We start from the raw sequence: 20,678 nt of genomic DNA on the forward strand, positions 1-20,678 counted from the left end.
GCTAAACTGGTATTGGCTAAAAATCCTCCTTTCCTCAACCATATGGATATTACTTTTCAAAGGGTTTGAAAAACAGTGACCTTTGGTGTCCTGGATTTTAGGGTGTTTGGCTAATCAATACCCTAGTCACTAATTAACCACATCTCAATGAGAATTGAGTGAATTCTGTTAGTTCCGAACATTCGATGGCTCGTACAGGTCCCGGCGCAAAGACATCTTTCACTCCAACTCTCTGACTAGTTTTATTCCTTCTAAGTGATACAGGGTGGTTGAGATGCTTCTTGCTGCTGTTTTCATCCTGTCTTTGATGACTTGTCAGCCTGGGGCAACTATCCAGGAGAAGGTGAACCGGTGAGTTGGCCCTAAATCTGCAAAATTTGCACAGAGGGATCACCTGGTAGGGAGCGAAGGCACTTCCATGTTTGCAACAAGTTACTCTAGGATAGAATGTGACTTCTTTTCATGTTATCACGGGTCCGGCGAAGGAGTGCAGGACAGTGAAAAGAACATGCCCTTGGAGTCAGATGGATCGGTCTACAGACCACCGATCTAATACTCAAGAGTTGGGGAATCTGGAGTGATCATTTAATCTCTTAGAACTTCAATTCCCCTATCTGGAAATGAGGGTAATGCTGCCTTGTCTATAAGAGTCAATGAATATGAAATAAGGTCCTAGATATAAAATATACTCAGCTTAATAAATAATAATCCTCTTGAGTAATGTTGGACAATCAACCTCTACTTATCCATTTGTGAGTCTTACAAATTCCCTCTCATAGTGTTTCAGGGCGGATACAATCAGATAATGTTAATAACCTCATCCTGGGAAAGCCAAAACTGTAGAGATGCTGGGTCATTTCATTCTTACAATGAATTTACCTTTTGCTGTAGGGAAATGGATGAAACTGATATTTTCATATGTACATTGCAATTTTGCCCATTTCATTTCCTTGAATCGTCCAACCCGGCTTCAGGTTTTTATATCTTAACATCAAGTATTTTGTGGTGCTTAAAGCGTCCCTTATTTCAGCTTTGGGATAGCATGAAAGCAGTCTTTGTCTCCCAAACACTGAAGATTTTAAGTTGAGCTATTTTAGTCAAATTCTTATTGAGTGATTTAATTTTGAATCATTGCTTTTAAATGCTAGAGCAAGAGCGATTTCCTTTACATAACAGTTCAGAAGGGGGAAAGACATTTTTATAAGCACTTAATTTGCAATTTGTATTTAAAGCAAAAACACCTTTGAAAAATCAGAAAATTTACCTCTAAGAATTAGGAGATAAAAGGCAAGAGAACGGTAGTGAAGGAAATCTCTGCTGAGATACTCTTAATTATAAAAGCTTCTCATTGTAATCCTTTTTGAAAATGAACAAAGAGTCTTGATGTTTGATGAACTTATCAAACAAGACAGACCAGTGAAGAGGCAAATTTGAAGTCAAGGCAAAAGAGAACCAATTAAATACTTTACAAAGTGCTGAAGTAGGAAATCATGAGGTCTTTGTATCTAATGCCAGTATATCTGACCCTTGCTTTGAAAATGGAAAACTACATGGTGAAATAATTTTGTTGGGTTCAAATTATGGCCCTGGTATTTACTGTCTGTGTGATCTCAGGCAAGTTATGTAAGTGTTCTGAGCGGTAAAATGGGAGGAAATTAAGAGAAAAAAAATGGATGAAGGTACTTAGGACAACGCCTAGTCCTGAGGAGGCACTCAGTTTAATGCTGGCTATCGCGAGCAGTTTTGTGTGATTGTTATGGTCACATTTTGTTTTTGTCCATTCTCTCTGTTGGTTGACAAAAGTCAGACAGAACAAATGTATAATGTGCCAATTGGCATGGATCTTCAAGACTGGTCAGTGATTTCAAAACATTTAAAAAATTTAACAGTGGCATGCTTTTTTCCCCCAATAAAATCTTATGTGAACCCTCACAGCGAAAACAGATTCTATACATTTATATTTTAATTAATTTAATTAATTTTTTCAGTAAAATTTATTTTATTTTTAAAATACATTTTATACTTTGAAATAAATTATACTTCTTAAATTTTATATTTTTAAATACAGTTTTATACTTTTATTTTTATAAGGTCTTCTTTACCATTTGCTTATTATAAACTCAAACAATTTTTTTTAAATGTTGATTTTTTTGGGGTGAGAGAGACAGAGTGTGAGCAGGGGAGGGGCAGAGAGAAACAGACAGAATCCAAAGCAATCTCTAGGCTCTGAGCCGTGAGTACAAGCCCAACACAGGGGCTCATGAACTCATGAGCCATGAGACCGTGACCTGAGCTGAAGTCAGATGCTCAACCAACTGAGCCACCATAGTGCCCCTATTATTAACTCTTAATATAAAAATTGAGATACCACCTCACACCAGTCAGAGTGGCTAAAATTAACAACTCAGGAAAGAACAGATGTTGGTGAGGATATGGAGAAAAGGGAACCCTCTTGTATTAATGGTGGGAATGCAAACTGGTACAGCACCCTGGAAAACAGAGTGGCTCAAAAAATTAAAGATTGAATTATCTTATGAGCTAGCAATAGTTAGGAATTTATCCAAAGGATACAGGAGTGCTGATTCAAAGGGGCACATGCACCCCAACGTTGATAGCAGCATTCAACAATAGCTAAATTATGGAAAGTGCCCAAATGTCCTTCAACTGATGAATGGATAAAGAAGATGTGGTATACACACACACACACACACACACACACACACACACACACACACTGGAATACTACTTGGCAATGAAAAAGAATGAAACCTTGCCATTTGCAATAACGTGTATGGAACTGGAGGGTATTACACTAAGTGAAATGAATCAGTCAGAGAAAGACAGGTATCATATGTTTTCACTCATGTGGAAATTGAGAAACTTAACAGAACACCATGGGGGAAGGGAAAGAAAAAAAACTACATAGTTACAAACAGAGAGGGAGGCAAACTGTAAGAGACTTTTATATACAGAGAACAAACTAATGGTGGAAGGAAGTGGGGTAGGGAGGTGGGGAAAATGGGTGATAGGCATTGAGGAGGGCACTTGTTGGATGAGCACTAGTTGTTTCATGTAAGTGATGAATCATGGGAATCTACTCCTGAAGCCAAGAGCACATTGTACGTATGTTAGCTAACTTGACAATAAATTATATATAAAAACAAACAAACAAATAAAAGAATAACAAAAAATGGGGTTGAGAAAAAACATTTTAAAACAATGGTGATGAAAATAAGTTGTCATATCCAACCTCAAATATTTTATATAAATAATACATTTAGCATGTGTGTTGCTTTAAAAAGTTTAAACAATTTTCAATCCTTCTAATTTATTGAGATTTGTTTTATGATAAAAAAATAGGATTTCTTAGTGAATATATAATGTGTGCTCAAAAGTGTATATTTCTTTGTTGTTGGGTGTAGTGCTAAGTCATTAAATCAAGTTGGTTGTTAATGTTGCTCAACTTTTCATCTCCTTGTTCTATTAATTACTGAGGAAGTGATATTGCAATCTCCAGCTATATTTGTGGATTTGTCTACTTCTCCTTTCAGTTCCTTCAATTTTTGCTTCATGTATTTTCAAGCTCTATTATCTACATCTATCTAGCTATCTATATTTAGAATTAGTATGACTTCTTGATGATTTTCCCCCTTATCATTATGAAAGACTTTCATTATCCGTAGCAATTGTTTTTGGTCTGCAGTCTATTATTAATATCATATTCTTACTTTCTTATGATTATTGTTTGTGTGGTGAGTTTTTCCCCAAATTTTATTTTAAATTATCTGACTCTTCATACTTTATTTATTTATTTTTAAAGTTTATTTATTTTGAGAGAGAGAGAGCAGGGGAGGGGCAGAGAGGGAGGGAGAGAGAGAGAATCCTAAGCAGGCTTTGAACTGTCAGCACAGAGCCTGACTCGGGCTCAAACCCAAGAACTGTGAAATCATGACTTGAGCCGAAATCAAGGGCTGACACTTAACTGACTGAGCCACCCAATTGTAGTTAAGTTTTGAAATCGGAAAGTATGAATCCTCCAACTTTGTTCTTTATTTTTAACGGCTATTCTGGGTTGCAATTTCATATGAGTATCAGGATCAGTTTGCCAATTTTGCAACAACAAAAACCCCTGGGATTTTGAAATTGCATTGCATTGAATTTACAGATCAGATCAGTGTGGGGAGTGTTTTCACCTTAATACCAAGTCTTCCATTCCATGAATATTGGATTTCTTTTTACTTAATTAGGTCTTCTTTAATTTTTTTCTATGATATTTTATACTTTTCAGTGTATGTCTGATACTTCCTTTGTTAAATTTATTCCTAAATATTTTTGAGGCTATTGTAAATGAGATTGACTCCTGGATATCATTGTCAGATTGTTTATTGCTAGTATATAGAAATACAATTGTTTCTGTACATTGTTTTCATATCCTGCAGCTTGCTGAAATAATTTATTAGTTATAATATTGTTTGTGGATTTCTTATAATTATCTATGTACAAGATTATGGCATCTGCAAAGAGAGATACTTTTACTTCTCCCTTTCCAATCTGGATTACTTTTACTGCTTTTTCTTGCCTAATTGTCCTGGGTAGAACCTTCCGTTCTATGCTGATAGAAGTGGCAAGACTGGACATCTTTGTCTTACTCCTAATTTTTTTTTTTTAATTTTTTTTTAACGTTTATTTATTTTTGAGACAGAGAGAGACAGAGCATGAATGGGGGAGGGGCAGAGAGAGGGAGACACAGAATCCCAAACAGGCTCCAGGCTCTGAGCCGTCAGCCCAGAGCCCGACGCGGGGCTCGAACTCACGGACCGCGAGATCACGACCTGAGCCGAAGTCGGATGCTTAACCGACTGAGCCACCAAGGCGCCCCATGTCTTACTCCTAATTTTAAGCGGAAAACTTTTGGCTTTGACCGTTAAGGATGATTTTAACTACAGTTATTTTGTAGATGCTCTTTGTTAGGTTGAAAAAGTTTCTTTCTATTTCTAATTTTTTAGTGTGTGTGTTTGTGTTTTATATAGGGCAATAATGATTTCAGGAGTAGAATCCAGTGATTCATCCCCTACATATAACACCCAGTGCTCATCCCAAGTGTCCTCCCTAATGCCCCTTGCCCATTTAGCCTTCCCCTGACCCACAGCCCCTCCAGCAACCCTCAGTTTGTTCTCTATATTTTAAAGTCTCTTCTGGTTTGTCTCCCTCCCTGTGTTTTTATATTGTTTTTGCTTCCCTTCCCTTATGTTCATCTGTTTTTTATCTTAAATTCCACATATGAGTGAAAACGTGGTATTTGTCTTTCTCTGATTGACTTATTTTGCTTAGCATAATACCTTCCAGTTCCATCCACGTTGTTGCAAATGGCAAGATTTCATTCTTTTTGACTGTCGCGTAATACTCCATTGTATATATATACCCACATCTTCTGCATCCACTCATCTGTCGATGGACATTTGGGCTCTTTCCATACTTTGGCTATTGTCAATAGCGCTGCTATAAACATTGGGGTGCATGTGTCCCTTCAAAACACCTATACCTTTTGGATAAATACCTAGTAGTGCAATTGCTGGGTGGTAGGGTAACAATCTATATTTTAATCATAGTGTTTACATATATCATTTATATAAAATGTTATTACCGATATGTTTGGATTTATCATCTTTTTATTTGTTTTCTACTAGTCTCATTTGTTTTTTGTTTCTGTTTTTTTATCTTTTAGATCGAATGTTTTTTTTCTAATTCCAAATAATTTAGTAGCTATTCTACTGGTTTTTTTTTGCTGTTGTTGTAATATTTATAATATACATCATTAATTTATCACAGCCTACCTTCAGGTAATATCTTACCACTTCTGATATCATTTTTATTCTGCCTGAATAACTTCCTTTGACATTTCTTTCAGTGCAGAATGACTTTTGGTGATGAATTCTCCATTTTTAGTGATCTGGAAAAGTCTTTATTTTGCCTTTATTTTGAAGGATATTTTTGTTGAAAATTAAGTTCGAAGGGAGTAGTTTTCTTTTCCTGCTGCATTGCTTTAAAGATGTTGTTCTATTATCTTTGGCTTGCATAGTCTCTGAGGAAAAATCTGCTTTCTTCCTCTTTGTGTAATATTTCATTTAAAAAAATTGACTGCTTTTATGATTTTCTCTTTATTATTGATTTTCAGCAGTTTATGATGTACCTTGGTATGGTTCTGTGGGTTTATAGTTCTCACAAAATTTGGCAAAAAAAGTGTTGCCATTATTAATTCAGATATGTGCTCTGCCCCATAATCTTTCTCTTTACCTTCTGACAGTCCAATTTCAGATAGGTTAGACAGCTTGATATTATTCCACAGGTCACGGAGACTTTGTCCTTTATTTAATTGTTGTTGGCAGTCTTTTGTCTCTTTGTTCCATTTTGGATAGTTTCTATCACTGTATCTTCCACTTTGCCAATCTTTTCTTCTGCAGTATTTAATCTGTTGTTAAACCATTCAATGAATTTTCATCTCTGTTGTAAGGATTTTCAGCTTTAAAAGTTTCATTTGGTATTCTTTTACATCTTCCACTTATCATCATGTTCATGATTCTCCTTACATATCTGGATATATTTGCCGTAACTCTTCTAAACTTCTTGATGGCTGCTTCCTTCATTTCTATATCACAGGTCTTTAGAATTAGGACTGACTCAGACATCTGGTTTAATCCACTTGTGTTGCAGGTAACGAATCTGAGCCCCAGAAAGAGAAGGGGCGTGTTACATAACAACCAGACTTCTCTGCCAGGCATTTTAAGAATACTGACCAATTAATCCTCATTATGTCCCTTTAAGATTGTTATAATTATTATTCCCTGATTGAGAACCAGAAAGGAAACAAAGAAGTTTGACATGCTCTACATGATTCAGCCACCCAGTGGAATTGTCAGGTCTTCTAACTGCCAGATCAGTGTTATTACCACCATTGCTGCTACACCTGCCCCCCAGAAAAAAAAAAGTGTTTTTTTTTCCAAAACTAAACACATATTTTGATAAGCAATTCAAATATAACATTTTCAACCAAAAATGCCTATTGATGGAGAATGAACAAAATTCCTTAGGGTGACTGATGAAACACGAGTGAGGATTCCAAACATGGAATGACCACAAGGGTTTGTTCCTTTCCTTGGTTAAATAGGTCATACAGGCAGTGGACCCTGAGAAGTTTAAATCACGATTCTCCTCTTTATTTTGCCTATTTCATGGGCATCTCAGTGTGTTTACCCGACTATCCTGGGCCAGGGCCATGTGAATATTTTCAAAGGTTGTCCAGATAACTGGAAATCAGTATGTATGAGAGCTACATGAATTTTTAACTCATATGAATAACTGGAGTAGTGGATTCGACTCAGAAGCGAGTCTTGTGAATGTGGACACTTTTGTCCAGGGTAACTAACTATTAGCTATACTTCAAATGGCATTGGGTATGGGCTATGGAGTGAGATCAACCTGGGTTTAAGTCCTGGCTTCACCACCTAGTGGCTATAGAACCTGGACAATAAACTCTCTAAGGCTCAACTTAGTCATCTATGAAACAGAGATATGTATTTCATTGAGCACTTTACAGGAGGTAAGAGAGTTCATATAAAGTACTTAGCACAGAACTTGGCACATGGTAAGCTTTTAGAATATTGTTTTTATTACTCTCTTTCCCTTTTGTCAGAAACCCTTCACAGTATATCTTGGAATGCTAAAACAATGCATATGTTTTAGTGTTAAACAGCCTTCATCAGAATCCTTGCTTTGCCATTTTACTATCTATATAACCTTAAGCAGGTTTATTTCATCTCCCCATGAATCTGTTTTACTTGCCTATAAAATGGGTGTAATAGTTCCCACCCCACAGTGTTCTTATAAAACTTAAATGAGATAATATAAGATTAAATGAGATAATATACTTATACTCAACATTGGTACTGAGCTCCTACTAGATGCAACCTACCAGATGCAAAGTACTATACTTAGCACTAGGCTACAATGGTGAACAATGTAGTCATGATGCCTGCCTTGCAGAATGTGCCATGTAGGAATGGAGATAAAGTATGAGAAGCTCTATGTAGTGGCAAGATGTTCACATAGGGCAGGCAGGTCAAGGAAAGCTAACTGGAAGAATAATAAGCCTTAGCTGAACTGGGAAGTTTTGGCCAGATGAATGAGGTGCAATTATTCTGTGTGGAGAAAACAGTATTATGCACATTCTGTAGGAAAGCCTGGAATATTCCTAGAGCTTGAAGTTCTGTGTGGAATTCTGTATGTTGCCAGCACACAGGAAATACTTTTCTTCCTTCCTTCCTTCCTTCCTTCCTTCCTTCCTTCCTTCCTTCCCTCCTTCCTTCCTCCCTCCCTTCCTTCCTTCCTTCCTTCCTTCCTTCCTTCCTTCCTTTTTCTCCATACTCCAGGTATGCTAGGTACTAGGTGGTGAACTAAACAGATAAATGTTCCTGCCCTCACAGACTTTACAGTGTAGCGATAGAGTAGATTAACATGTAAACAAAACATTTCAGTAAAAAACTGTGATAAATACTATGAAGGAAACAAATAGATCCTTTTGACAGAGGATATTAGAGCAATTGAAAGACAGCCTGGTGGGTGGGGTTTCTCTGGAGGTGGTATTTAACCTGAGAGATGTAGGATGGCCAGGAGAAGCCATGTGAAGAAAAGGGAGAATGGAGAGAGCAGCATGTCCTCAGACCCTCCAGTGGGAAATGGCCCATCATGCTCATGGCACTGAAGGATGGCAACAGCGTGAGAGCAGGGAATTGTGCCCTGACAGGATGTCAAAAAAGTGGGCAGACACCAGATCACAGAGGACTTTGACATCATGATGAGGATTTTGAACTTCAGTCTATGGGTACTAAAACCCAACCAACCAACCAACCAAAAAACACTGGAGGGTCTTAAAAAATGGGAGTGCAGGGGAGGAAAAATCATCCTGGTGGCTGTGCAGAGAAGGGATTGGAGGAAGCTCAAGTGGAATGTCTTGGCCCACAGGAGGCCACAGCAGTGATCTCATGATAGATAATGGTGCCTTAAATTAGGGTGCTGGTAGCAGAAGTACGCAGAAGGGAAGATATTTGAGACATATCTTGAAAGTAAAATGGACAGACATTTCCAAAGCACTGGATATGGGGGCGAGCGGAAGGAAGGAATTAAAGAGCATTGCTAAGTATTTAGCTTGAGCAACTGCGCGTTATGATGGCTCTACTTTTGGATGTGGGTGAACCAGAGAAGCTGGTTAGTAGAAAAGGAAGAGCTGAGGTTTGGAGCCATTAAGTTTGCCATGCCCCAGGGGCACCGACCTAGTGGAGATCTAAAGTGGGGCAGCTGGATAAAGAAAAGAGGATTTCAGAGGAGTAGTCTAGGCTGAAGATTTACATTTAGGAGGTATTAGCATAGAGGCAAGGGAAGCCAAGGAAATGGATCTCACCTTCCTAAGAGTGAGGGAAACAGGAAGAGAAAAGAAATGCAACATTGGGGCCTGAAACATTCCAGTTTTTGGAGAAGTCAAAGAGAACGGGCCACAGAGGGAGGGAGGAAACAGGGAAGTGTGATGCTGAAGAAATCCCAGACCGGATGATTTCAAGAAGGAAACAATGGCTAACAGAGGGAGAAGTTAAGACCAAGCCGGAAAACTTTCTACGGGATTTAGCAACATGGAGGTCGCTGGAGACTCAGCAAACTTTCAAAGGCCATTTAGAGTACCTCAGTTTCATGATGTGATTTCCCTGTAAGAACTGAATGGATCTGCCTCAAGATTATATAATCAGTGACAATCAGCCTTAAATATAAGCTGAGTCAATTTATTAGGATGATCCTCTGGCAATAATCAGGGTTAGGCCTTCTAATCTTCTAGCCTAAAATTGGTAGCTGATTAATCATTTTTTGATTTCAGTTGCTGTGGTGGCCACATTCTGGGGTTAGGTATTTGACTCGCAGATTCCATGTTTAACTCTAGGTTTTAGGCCAATGTGCCATTCTATTTAAAAAAGCAGATGGGTAGCATCTCACTAACCCACAGCCCTATGCAGAGTAGACATTCAATACCTTTTTGATGAAGGTGGACAGTTTTGATGAGCATGTACAGGGTTGAGAAGATTAGAGAGTAGAAACTGACATGTACATCAGGCTTGTGCTTGGGGCTTTACATACATGATTTTACTCCATATTCAAGACATAGGTTATTATACTATTTTTCAGTTATAATAAAATGAAAGTTCAGTAAGGGGCAGAAACTGGGTTGCAATGCATGTTTGGTAGACTCACAATCACTTGGTGTTCTATCAGTGTTTCCTCAATTGTGTTACACAATCTTATAGACGTTACCTGAAAAAAAGAAATGATGTTTTCAAAAAATTGGGGAAATGCTGGGTTGGGTAGATTAGAATGCAGGACTTCTCAGGGCCTTTAATATGTTGCAGTTTAAATTTCTGAGAGTAGCATGTTGTATGCAATTTATCTGAATGTATTTGACCATGTCATTTTTCTTCTCTTCCTTCTCAACCCTGGGTTGAGCACTCCACAGAGCACACTTTGAGAAATCCTGCAATAGTACTATATTGACCGGGGGTGATTCTATAGATTAAAAAATCTAAAAGCCAGATGGTTAAAGAAACTTGCTCATAGTAGATAGAAAAGTAGATATAAACTAAAAACTAGAATCAAAGACTCCTGACTCCCAGTGCTCTGTATTAAATGTGTTATCGCTTGAGTAGATTCTCAGCAGCTAGGAGACGCTTCTTTTATTTTTTTGGAGACGGGTTAAAACTATTTGCCAAGATTTACTAGACCACAGATTTATTCATGGTTCCCTAAGTGATTGAAAAATGATACAATTATTTTGCAAAGCCATTTGGCCGTAAGTGTCATAAGCCTTCAAATCACCTGTATCCTTCAACCTAGCCATCCCACTCCACAGGATATATCTTCAGGAAATAAGAGGATATGGAAACATTGGGTGCCCAATAATCTAATTGTTTGATGTTAGAGGAATGGAACCATGTGTAGTCATCATAAGTAGTTTACATTTCTGCTATGATATTAAGTGGAAAATCAGGATGTAAAATGTAATACTCAGTATGACCTCAATTATATTATGAAAATAAAGCAAAAGGAAATATAACAAAATATTAATGGTGGCAGGGTTGGGGGCATTTTTTTTCTTTTATAATCTCTTCTATGTTCTCTTTAAAGAGAATGTATTACTTTTGTAATAAGCAAAAAATAAACTACATTTAAAGATTCACTGCACTGATAAGAGAAAATGCTGGACATATTGATATTGGCTAAAAGGTTGGAGCCTTGTAATGACTTAATGAATGGTTCTGTGTACCTTCTGTACTCTTGCTTCAGTGATAGCATTACTGTATGTGCTTCTGTCTAGACATCATGTCACAAAGCTTTTAAAACGACAGCAACACAGCATTGCTCTGTCTAGGCTTTTGCTCCCATCCATTAATACTGTTTCCTTCCATTTTGACATCATAATGCAGTCTCAGTGGGCTTGCACTGACATTACCTTGACAATTCCATAGTGAGAAGCAAACTATTGCTTGAGTCATTTTCTGTTCCCAAACCTTTACTCTGTACCTTCTCTCCCACCTTTTGATGATTAGAACCCTGTCTTTCTCCATGTTCCTATACCTCAAGCTTTTATTATTAGGAAATCTATCAGAAAAATGACAGATGGGCAGAACCTTGAGCCATTTGAATGTCTAATTACCAGAATTATTTACTTAGCTTCTAACCGGAAATCGAGTTCAAACAAGTCTCTACACAATGTCATTCTATTTCCCAGAAATTGGTTTCCTTCTTTCCCTTCTTTTCTTTCCTTCCATCTCCTCTCCCTTCCCTCCCTCCTTCCTTCTTCTCTTCCTTTTTTCTCCCTCATCGTCCCTGCTTTCCTCCCACCTTCTCTCCCTTCTTTCTTCCCCTCCCCCCTTTCCTAAATATTCACCGAATACTTTCCTTGTATCTGGCACCATAATAGGTGCTGGGACGTCAGCAGCAAATATACAGGCAGTATCTGCCTTCATAGAACTTATAATCTGGTGAAGACAGAAACTGTACAAATATTACAAGTGTGATAATTAAGTTTTGAGAAAATGGGCAGAGATTGACCACATCATATGAAGGCAGGTATATAACTTATCTGGGTATTGAAAAATATTGCCCTAGGAACTGATATTTATGATGAGATTGAGTTAACCAGGTAATGAGGTCGATAGTTCATTCAGGGTTGGGTTTTACAGGTGGGTGTGATCAAGGGAACAGTGGAGTCCAGGAATTTAGGGCACAGTTATGATTTCAAAATGACAGACCATGGAATCAAAACTCGTTATAAAGAGAAATGAAAATAGGAAAGGATCTTCCTGAGAGAACGCTTAGGTGTCAAGAGACTAAAAGCCCCAAAGAGGTCCAAATAAAAGTGCACTGGGAATCTTCGAGCATAAAATATAGAGGGAGAAGAGACTGTGGAGCCCCCAGATATTCACAGATGACTGAGGAATTAGTGATTTGGAGGAGGAGCTGTTTCAGAGAGTGAGAAAGACCCGGATGTGACCATAGAAGACAGCGGAGTGAGGAAAAGGTCATTGGAGATGAGGACAAGGAGTGACCGAGGGGCAGAGTGTTGGATAGCTCATTTATGGGGATGATGAGGTCTCCCACGGCGATGGAAGGAACTGCGGTAGAGGGAAAGATTGTGAGCTGAGCACTGAAATTTTCTTTGGAGGGATAGTAGCACTGGTTTTACACACTAGTGTCATTTGATAGATCAGAGTTTCTCAAAGTGTGGTCTATAGACCCCAGGGAGTCCCCAGGATCTTTTCAGAGGGCGTCTGTGAGTTCAAAACAATATCACAATAATACCAAGTCAGTTGGCCTTTTCACCGCGCTCATATTTTCACTGATGGTGCAAAAGTTATGGTGGATAAAACTACTGTGGTCGTGGTACAAATCAAGGCAGTGGCAGCAAACTCACAAGAAATAAATTAAGTTTTCCTTAAGAAATTCCCCCTTGAAACAGTAAAAGTTATTAATTTTATTAAACCTCAATCTTTGAATACATGTTATTTAGCTGTTCTATGTGACAAAATGGGAAGAATGCATTAAGAACTTCTGCTGCACTGAAGTATGATGATTGTCTTGAGAAAAAGCAATTGCTGGAATAGTTACATCAGAGTAGCCACTTGGTTCCCGGAACATTGTTTTTACCTGACAAGATAGCTGCGAGGCTGTGGTTATTCAGGCTTAGCTATTTGGTAGACATGGAACAGGGAGCCCATCACTTCATGGAAACCAAATAACCAAATAACAACATGTGAGCTTTCCAACAAAAATTAAAAACTTGGAGGGACGCCTGGGTGGCTCAGTTGGTTAAGCGTCTGGCTTCAGCTCAGGTCATGATCTCGCAGTTCATGAGTTCAAGACCCACGTCAGGCTCTGTGCTGAAAGCTCAGAGCCTGGAGCCGGCTTCATATTCTGTTTCTCCCTCTCCCTCTGCCCCTCTCCTACTCACACTCTGTCTCTCTTTCTCTCTCTCTCTCAAAAATAAATAAACATTAAAAAAAATTAAAAACAAACCTTGGAAACCATATCCACTACTATGAGCTTGATGAGATCACTGGTGATATTAATAAATTTGACGTTTTTATACTGTAGAGTGAAATGTGTTACTATTTTTAAGATATGCATAGTGAACCATCAGTTTCCAAGTTTCCAATGCCTGATGTTAAAAATCATGTGTGAGTGACAGGTCCATTCAAGGTACACACAGACCAGTGGACTTTAATGCAACGGGGTGCAAAAAAAAAAATTCATTGACATGCTTTCAGATTCCACATTGCAACCAACATTTAAGAAATTACCACTTGTCAGGGTATCTGGGTGGCTCAGGCAGTTAAGCAGCCAACTTCGGATCAGGTCATGATCTCACAGTCCGTGAGTTCGGGCCCCGCGTCGGGCTCTGTGCTGACGGCTCAGAGCCTGGAGCCTGTTTCAGATTCTGTGTCTCCCTCTCCCTCTGCTCCTTCCCTGCTCACACTCTGTCTCTCTCTCTCTCTCTCAAAAAATAAACATTAAAAAAACAAAATAGAAAAAGAAATTGTCAACTGGTCAAGTTGTAGTGTAGTATGAAAGAATACCCACAATTACCTAAAAAGGAGTATGAAAATTTCCTCACCCATCTAGAATTTTCAGCTCCATAAATATATAAATATATGAGGCTGATTTTTCTTCCTAAACCTCAACAAAAGCAACGTAAAGCGACAGACTGAGTGAAGAAGCAGAAAGGAGAATCTAAGTGTCTCCTACTAACCTAGACATTAAAGACATTTGCAAACGTGTAAAACAATGACACGCGTTTCACCAATTATTTTTCTTGGAAATGTGTTTTCAAATAAAATTATGGCATATATTGTAATACGTAATGGGTTTGTTATGATAAATTTAAATAAGGACATTGTTATATTTTCTGTTTCGATTTTGAATTTTGAATCAGTAGATAGCCCACTTAAACAAAGGCTCTTCGGAGTCCTCAGTAATACGTTAGAGTGTAGAAGCGTCCTGGGATCTAAGTTTGGAAACCATTCTTAAAGATGAACATCACTTTCCTGACTATCCCCTGGATCCTTGTCTAGGGTTTCAGACTGGACGCCATCATTCATTCTGACTAGTAGCTCATGGAATGATTAGCGTCAGATTTGGAGCACCTTTTTTTTTTTTTCTATACTAGGGTGATAATTGTGCCATTTGTCACCGCAGAGGCTGCCTGACTCTCAGAAGTTATGATAATATTGGTGGTAACAGACAATCTTCCTACTTTGCTCAGTGAGCTGACCAGGCTGTGACACTGTGGTAGAAGCAATGACGCTTCTAGCCAGGCATGCTTGTGGCTTGTCCACCTTACCCTGTGTGACCCGGGTAAGCTCTTTAACCTCTGAGGAGGCAGCAGAGGGTAACAGAAAGAACATGGCCTTGTAGACAGGCCAGTGTCTACCTTTTACCTCTGTTACTCCAGGCAAGGCTCTGACTGTCTCAGTTTTGTTGGCTGATTTATAAAATGAGGAAGCAGCCGCATTATGGGGAAATGAACATGGTCTTTGCCATCAACCTGGGTCAAATTCTGCCTTTGTCACCCTTGGGCTATGATTTCTGGGGCTACTTAGCTCTTAGAAATCTCAACTCTCTTCTATACAAGTAGGGCTAATAATATATACAGCCTAGGGTCGTTGTAGATATTAAATGAGATAATCCATGGGACATCTTAGCACGTAATAACAAAAGCCAACCTTTAACAAATACTTCATAAGCATTTTAACATGTTTTCAATAACACCATTAGGCAATGTTATTTTTAACCAAGTTTTACAGATGGGAAAACTGTAGCTCAGAGATGTTAAGTAACTTGCTCAAATTTTCAAAGTCAGCAGGTGGCAAGATTCAAAGTCAGTCCTCTTACTCTGAACCCCATGTTCTTAACCACTGGGCTTTCTGCTACTCTGACTCTTCAGAAAAAGTTAGTTCTCCTGGTTCCTTGAAAATATAAATAAAATTGATAAACTTTTAGCGAAACTCATCAAGAAAAAAAGAGAGAGTAGTATTCCATTGTATATATAGAGCACGTCTTCTTTATCCATTCGTCAGTTGATGGACATTTAGGCTCTTTCTATAATTTGGCTATTGTTGAAAGTGCTGCTATAAACATTGGGGTACAAGTGCCCCTATGCATCAGCACTCCTGTATCCCTTGGGCAAATTCTTAGCAGTGCTATTGCTGGGTAATAGGGTAGTTCTATTTTTAATTTTTTGAGGAACCTCCACACATATTCCAGAGCAGCTGCACCAGTTTGCATTCCCACCAGCAGTACAAGAGGGTTCCCCTTTCTCCACATCCTTGTCAGCATCTATAGTCCCCTGATTTGTTCACTTTAGCCACTCTGACTGGCGTGAGGTGGTATCTCAGTGTGGTTTTGATTTGTATTTTCCTGATAAGGAGTGACATTGACTATGTTTTCATGTGTCTGTTGGCCATCTGGATGCCTTCTTTGGAAAAGTGTCTATTCATGTCTTCTGTCCATTTTTTTTCACTGGCTTATTTGTTTTTCAGGTGGGGAGTTTGGTGAGTTCTTTATAGATTTTAGATATTAGCCCTTTATATGACATGTCATCTACAGCAATGGTGATGGAACTAGAGGGTATTTTGCTAAGTGAAATAAGTGAGACAGAGAAAGACAGATACCATAGGTTTTCACTCATAAGTGGATCTTGAGAAACTTAACAGAAGACCAGGGGGGAGGGGAAGGGAGGTGGAAGGTACAGAGAGGGAGGGAGGCAAACCATAAGAGACTCTTGAGGACAGAGAACAGACTGAGGATTGATGGGGGGTGGGGGAGAGAGGGAAGTGGGTGATGGGCATGGAGAAGGGCACTTGGTGGGATGAGCACTGGGTGTTGTATGGAAACCAATTTGACAAATTATATTTAAAAAGAAAAGAAAAGAAAAAAAGAGTACCAAAATTGATAAAATCAGAAGTGAAAGAAGAGAAGTAACAGCTGACACCACAGAAATACAAAGGGTTATAAAAGGCTACTACAAAAATCACATGCCAACAAATTGAACAGCCTAACAGAAATGGAGACATGCCTAGAAATCGGCACTCTTCCAAAACTGAATCAGGAAGAAATAGAAAATCTGAACAGACCAATTATTAGTAACAAAATTGAATCAGTAGTCAGAAAACTCCCAACAAGCAAAAGTCCAGGACCAGATGGATTCATAGGTGAATTCTATGAAACATTTAAAGAAGAGTTAATACTTATTTTCCCTAAACTATTTCAAAACTAGAAGAGGAAAGAAAGCTTCCAAATACATTCTACAAGGCCAGCATTACCCTCATACCCAAACCAGACAAAGACACTATCAAAGAAGAAAAGTACAAGCCACCTCTGCTGAACATGGATGCAAAAATCTTCAACAAAATATGAATAAAACCACATTCAACAACACAATAAAAGGATCATTCACCATGATCTACTGGGATTTATTCCAGGGATGTAAAAATTGTTCAATATCCATAAATCAATCAACATGATACACCACATTAACAAAATGAAAAATAAAAATCATATGATTATTTCAAAAGATGCAGAAAAAAGCTTTTGACAAAATCCAACATCCATGCATGATAAAACCTCTCAACAAAGTGGGTTTAGAGGGAACGTATCTCAACATAATAAAGTTCATATATGACAAACCCACAGCTAACATCATACTCAATAGTAAAAACTGAGACCTTTTTCTCTAACATCAGGAATAAGACAAGGATGTCCACTCTTACCACTTTTACTCAACATGATCATAGAAGTCCTAATCACAGCAATCTGACACTAGAAAGAAATAAAACACATCCAAATTGGCAAGAAAGGAGTAAAACTGTCACTATTTGCAGATGACATTATACTATACATAGAAAACCCTAAAGACTCCACCAAAAAACTATTAAAAGTAATAAATAAATTTGGTAAGGTTATAGGATGCAACATTAATGTACAAAATTGCAAGCTCTCCTCTGTACTTGTCTCTCTAAAATTAGAATAACTTGATCCACATAGGACTGATATAGATTTAAAAGAGTTAATTTATATAAACCCTCCAGCATCACACATGCATACAGTAGGAACACAATAAATTTTCATTCTTCATTTCTCAAAACTGTGATTGGCTGGAAGGAAAACTTGTACAGCCTTTTCCTTTGCTTAAATTTTGCATCTCAAAATTAATGCAGGGAGATGAAAAGAGTTTTGGAGACAGACAGTGGTGATGGTTGCACAATAATATGAACGTACTGAATGTCACTGAACTGCACACGTAAAAATAACTAGGATACTCGCACTTACATAATGTGTATTTTACTTCAATAAAAAAATAGAAAAACAGAGAAAGGGCACGAGGCCACATATCTTTCATTTTAAAACCAGGACACTTGTTGGGATGAGCACGGGGTGTTGTATTAGGGGATGAATCACTGGATTCTACTCCTGAAATCATGATTGCACTATATGCTAACTAACTTGGATATAAATTTAAAAAAAATAGTACATGCAATTCTTTTTTTTTTTTTTAACGTTTATTTATTTTTGAGACAGAGAGAGACAGAGCATGAACGGGGGAGGGTCAGAGAGAGAGGGAGACACAGAATCTGAAAGAGGCTCCAGGCTCTGAGCCATCAGCACAGAGCCTGATGCAGGGCTTGAACTCACGAACCGTGAGATCATGACCTGAGCCGAAGTCAGACGCTTAACTGACAGCCACTCAGGCGCCCCAGTACATGCAATTCTTAAGAAGGAAGATAAGATCATGCAAATGTTGGAAGCGCCCTTACTGCCAAGCCTTCCAAGTAAGAATCCCTGTGTTTGTTGACACACCCTTCCTGCTCTATCCCCACTCCCACCAGGTAACCTGAAGGGTAAGAGAATATAGTGTGGCACTGTTGTACATTCTGCAGGTACCTAGATGCCCAAATCAACGGGCAAACATTACAAATTAAAGAATTCAGTATCTGATACAAACTGGTAAGGAAGAAGTAAAACTCTCACTCTTTGCGGACGGCGAGATAGTATGTATGGAAATTTTGAACGATTCCCCCCCAAAACTACTAGCACTGGTAAATGAGTTTAGGAAAGTTGTAGGGTACAAAATTAACATACAGAAATCTGTTGCATGTCTATACACTAATAATGAAGTGGCAGAAAGAGAAATTAAGGAAACAGCCCCACTTACAATTGCACCAAAAATAATAAAGTACCTAGAAATAAACTCAACCAAGGAGGTAAAAGACCTGTACTCCAAAGACTGTAAAACATTGATGAAAGGAATTGAAGGTGATGCAAACAAATGGAAAGATATTCCATGCTCATGAATTAAGAGAATCAGTGTTGTTAAAATGTCCACATTACCCAGGGCAGCCTACAGATTTAATTCAATCCCTATTAAAATACCAACAGCATTTTTCACAGAACTAGAACAAATAATCCTAAAATTTATATGGAACCATAAAAGACCCTGAATAGCTGAATCCAGCTTGAAAAAGAACAACAAAACTGGAGATATCATAATCCCAGATTTCAAGATATACTACAAAACTATCGTAATTAAAACAGTATGGTACTGGCACAAAAATAGACACATAGATCAATGGAACAGGATAGACAGCCCAGAAATAAACCCATGCTTTTATGATCAGTTAATCCATGACAAAGGAGGCAAGAATATGCAATGGAGGAAAGACAGTCTCTTCAACAAATGGTGTTGGGAAAACTAGACAGCCACATGCAAAAGAATGAAACTGGACCATTTCCTTACACCATACACAAAAATAAACTTAAAATGGATTAAATATCTAAATGCCATACCTGAAACCATAAAATTGCTAGAAGAAAGCATAAGCTGTAATCTCTTTGACATCACCTGTAGACACATTTTTATAGATATATCTCTTTTGGCAAGAGAAACAAAAGCAAAATTAAGCTATTGGGACTACACCAAAATAAAAAGATTTTGTGCACCGAAGGAAACCATCAAGAAAACAAAACACAGTCTACTGAACGGGAGAAGATATTTGCCAATGATACATCTGATAAAGGGTTAATATCCAACACCAACTCAACATCAAAATACCAAATAATCCTATTAAAGGTGGGCAGAGGACATGAACACACATTTTTCCAAAGAAGACATACAGACTACATGAAAAGATGCTCCATATCACTAAAAGGAGGCAGATGCAAATCAAAACCGCAATGAGATACCACCTCACGCCTTTCAGAATGGCTGAAATAAGAACCACCAGAACTAACAAGTGTTGCCAAGGATGTAGACAAAAAAGGAACCCCAAGCACTGTTGGTGGGAACACATGCTGGTGCAGCCACTGTGGAGAACAGACTGGAGTTTCTTCGAAAAACTGAAAATAGAATTACCGTAGGATCCAGTAATCCCACCACTAGGTATTTACCAAAGGAAAATGAAAACACTAATTCAGAAAGATATGTGCACTCCTATGTTTATTGCAACATTGTTTACAATAACCAAATATGGAAGTAACTCAGGTGTCTGCTGATAGATGAATAGATAAATATGTGGTGCATATATATATATATATATATATATATATATATATATATAATGGAATATTGCTCAGCCATAAAAAAGAATGAAATTTTGCCATTTGCAACAACGTGGATGGAACTAGAGAGCACAATGCCAAGTGAAATAAGCCAGACAAAGACAAACACCATATGATTTCACTCACATATGAAATTTAATAAAACAAAACAAATGAACAAAGGAAAAATGAGAAAAAAGAAAAAAACAGACTCTTAAATACAGAGAACAAATTGGTGGTTTCCAGAGGGGAGGTGGGTAGGGGGATGAGTAAAATAGGTAAAGAGGATTAAGATTACACTTATTCTGATGAGCACTGAGTAATGCATAGAATTGTTGAATTATTATATTTATATACCTGAAACTAATATAACACTGTATGTTAATTATACTTGAATTTTAAAATGATAAAAAAAAAGATAAAAAATTTCAACATCTGTTTAGCCCTCTTTAGGGCGTCTTCTTTAAGATGGAAATCCTGTCATTTGCAACAAC

General features: G+C 38.0%; 1 protein-coding gene across 1 annotated transcript in view; it reads left to right on the forward strand.

Moving 5' to 3' along the window:
* The first annotated feature begins 274 nt into the window (after positions 1 to 274).
* C8A (complement C8 alpha chain) overlaps positions 275 to 20,678 on the forward strand; it is a 68,069-nt gene continuing 47,665 nt past the window's right edge. The window contains exon 1 of the mRNA XM_042951827.1: positions 275 to 351. Coding sequence (XP_042807761.1) covers positions 275 to 351 — 77 coding nt within the window. The remainder of the gene's footprint in view (positions 352 to 20,678) is intronic.

Source organism: Panthera leo, chromosome C1, assembly GCF_018350215.1.
Source record: "Panthera leo isolate Ple1 chromosome C1, P.leo_Ple1_pat1.1, whole genome shotgun sequence".
Taxonomy (NCBI): domain Eukaryota; kingdom Metazoa; phylum Chordata; class Mammalia; order Carnivora; family Felidae; genus Panthera; species Panthera leo.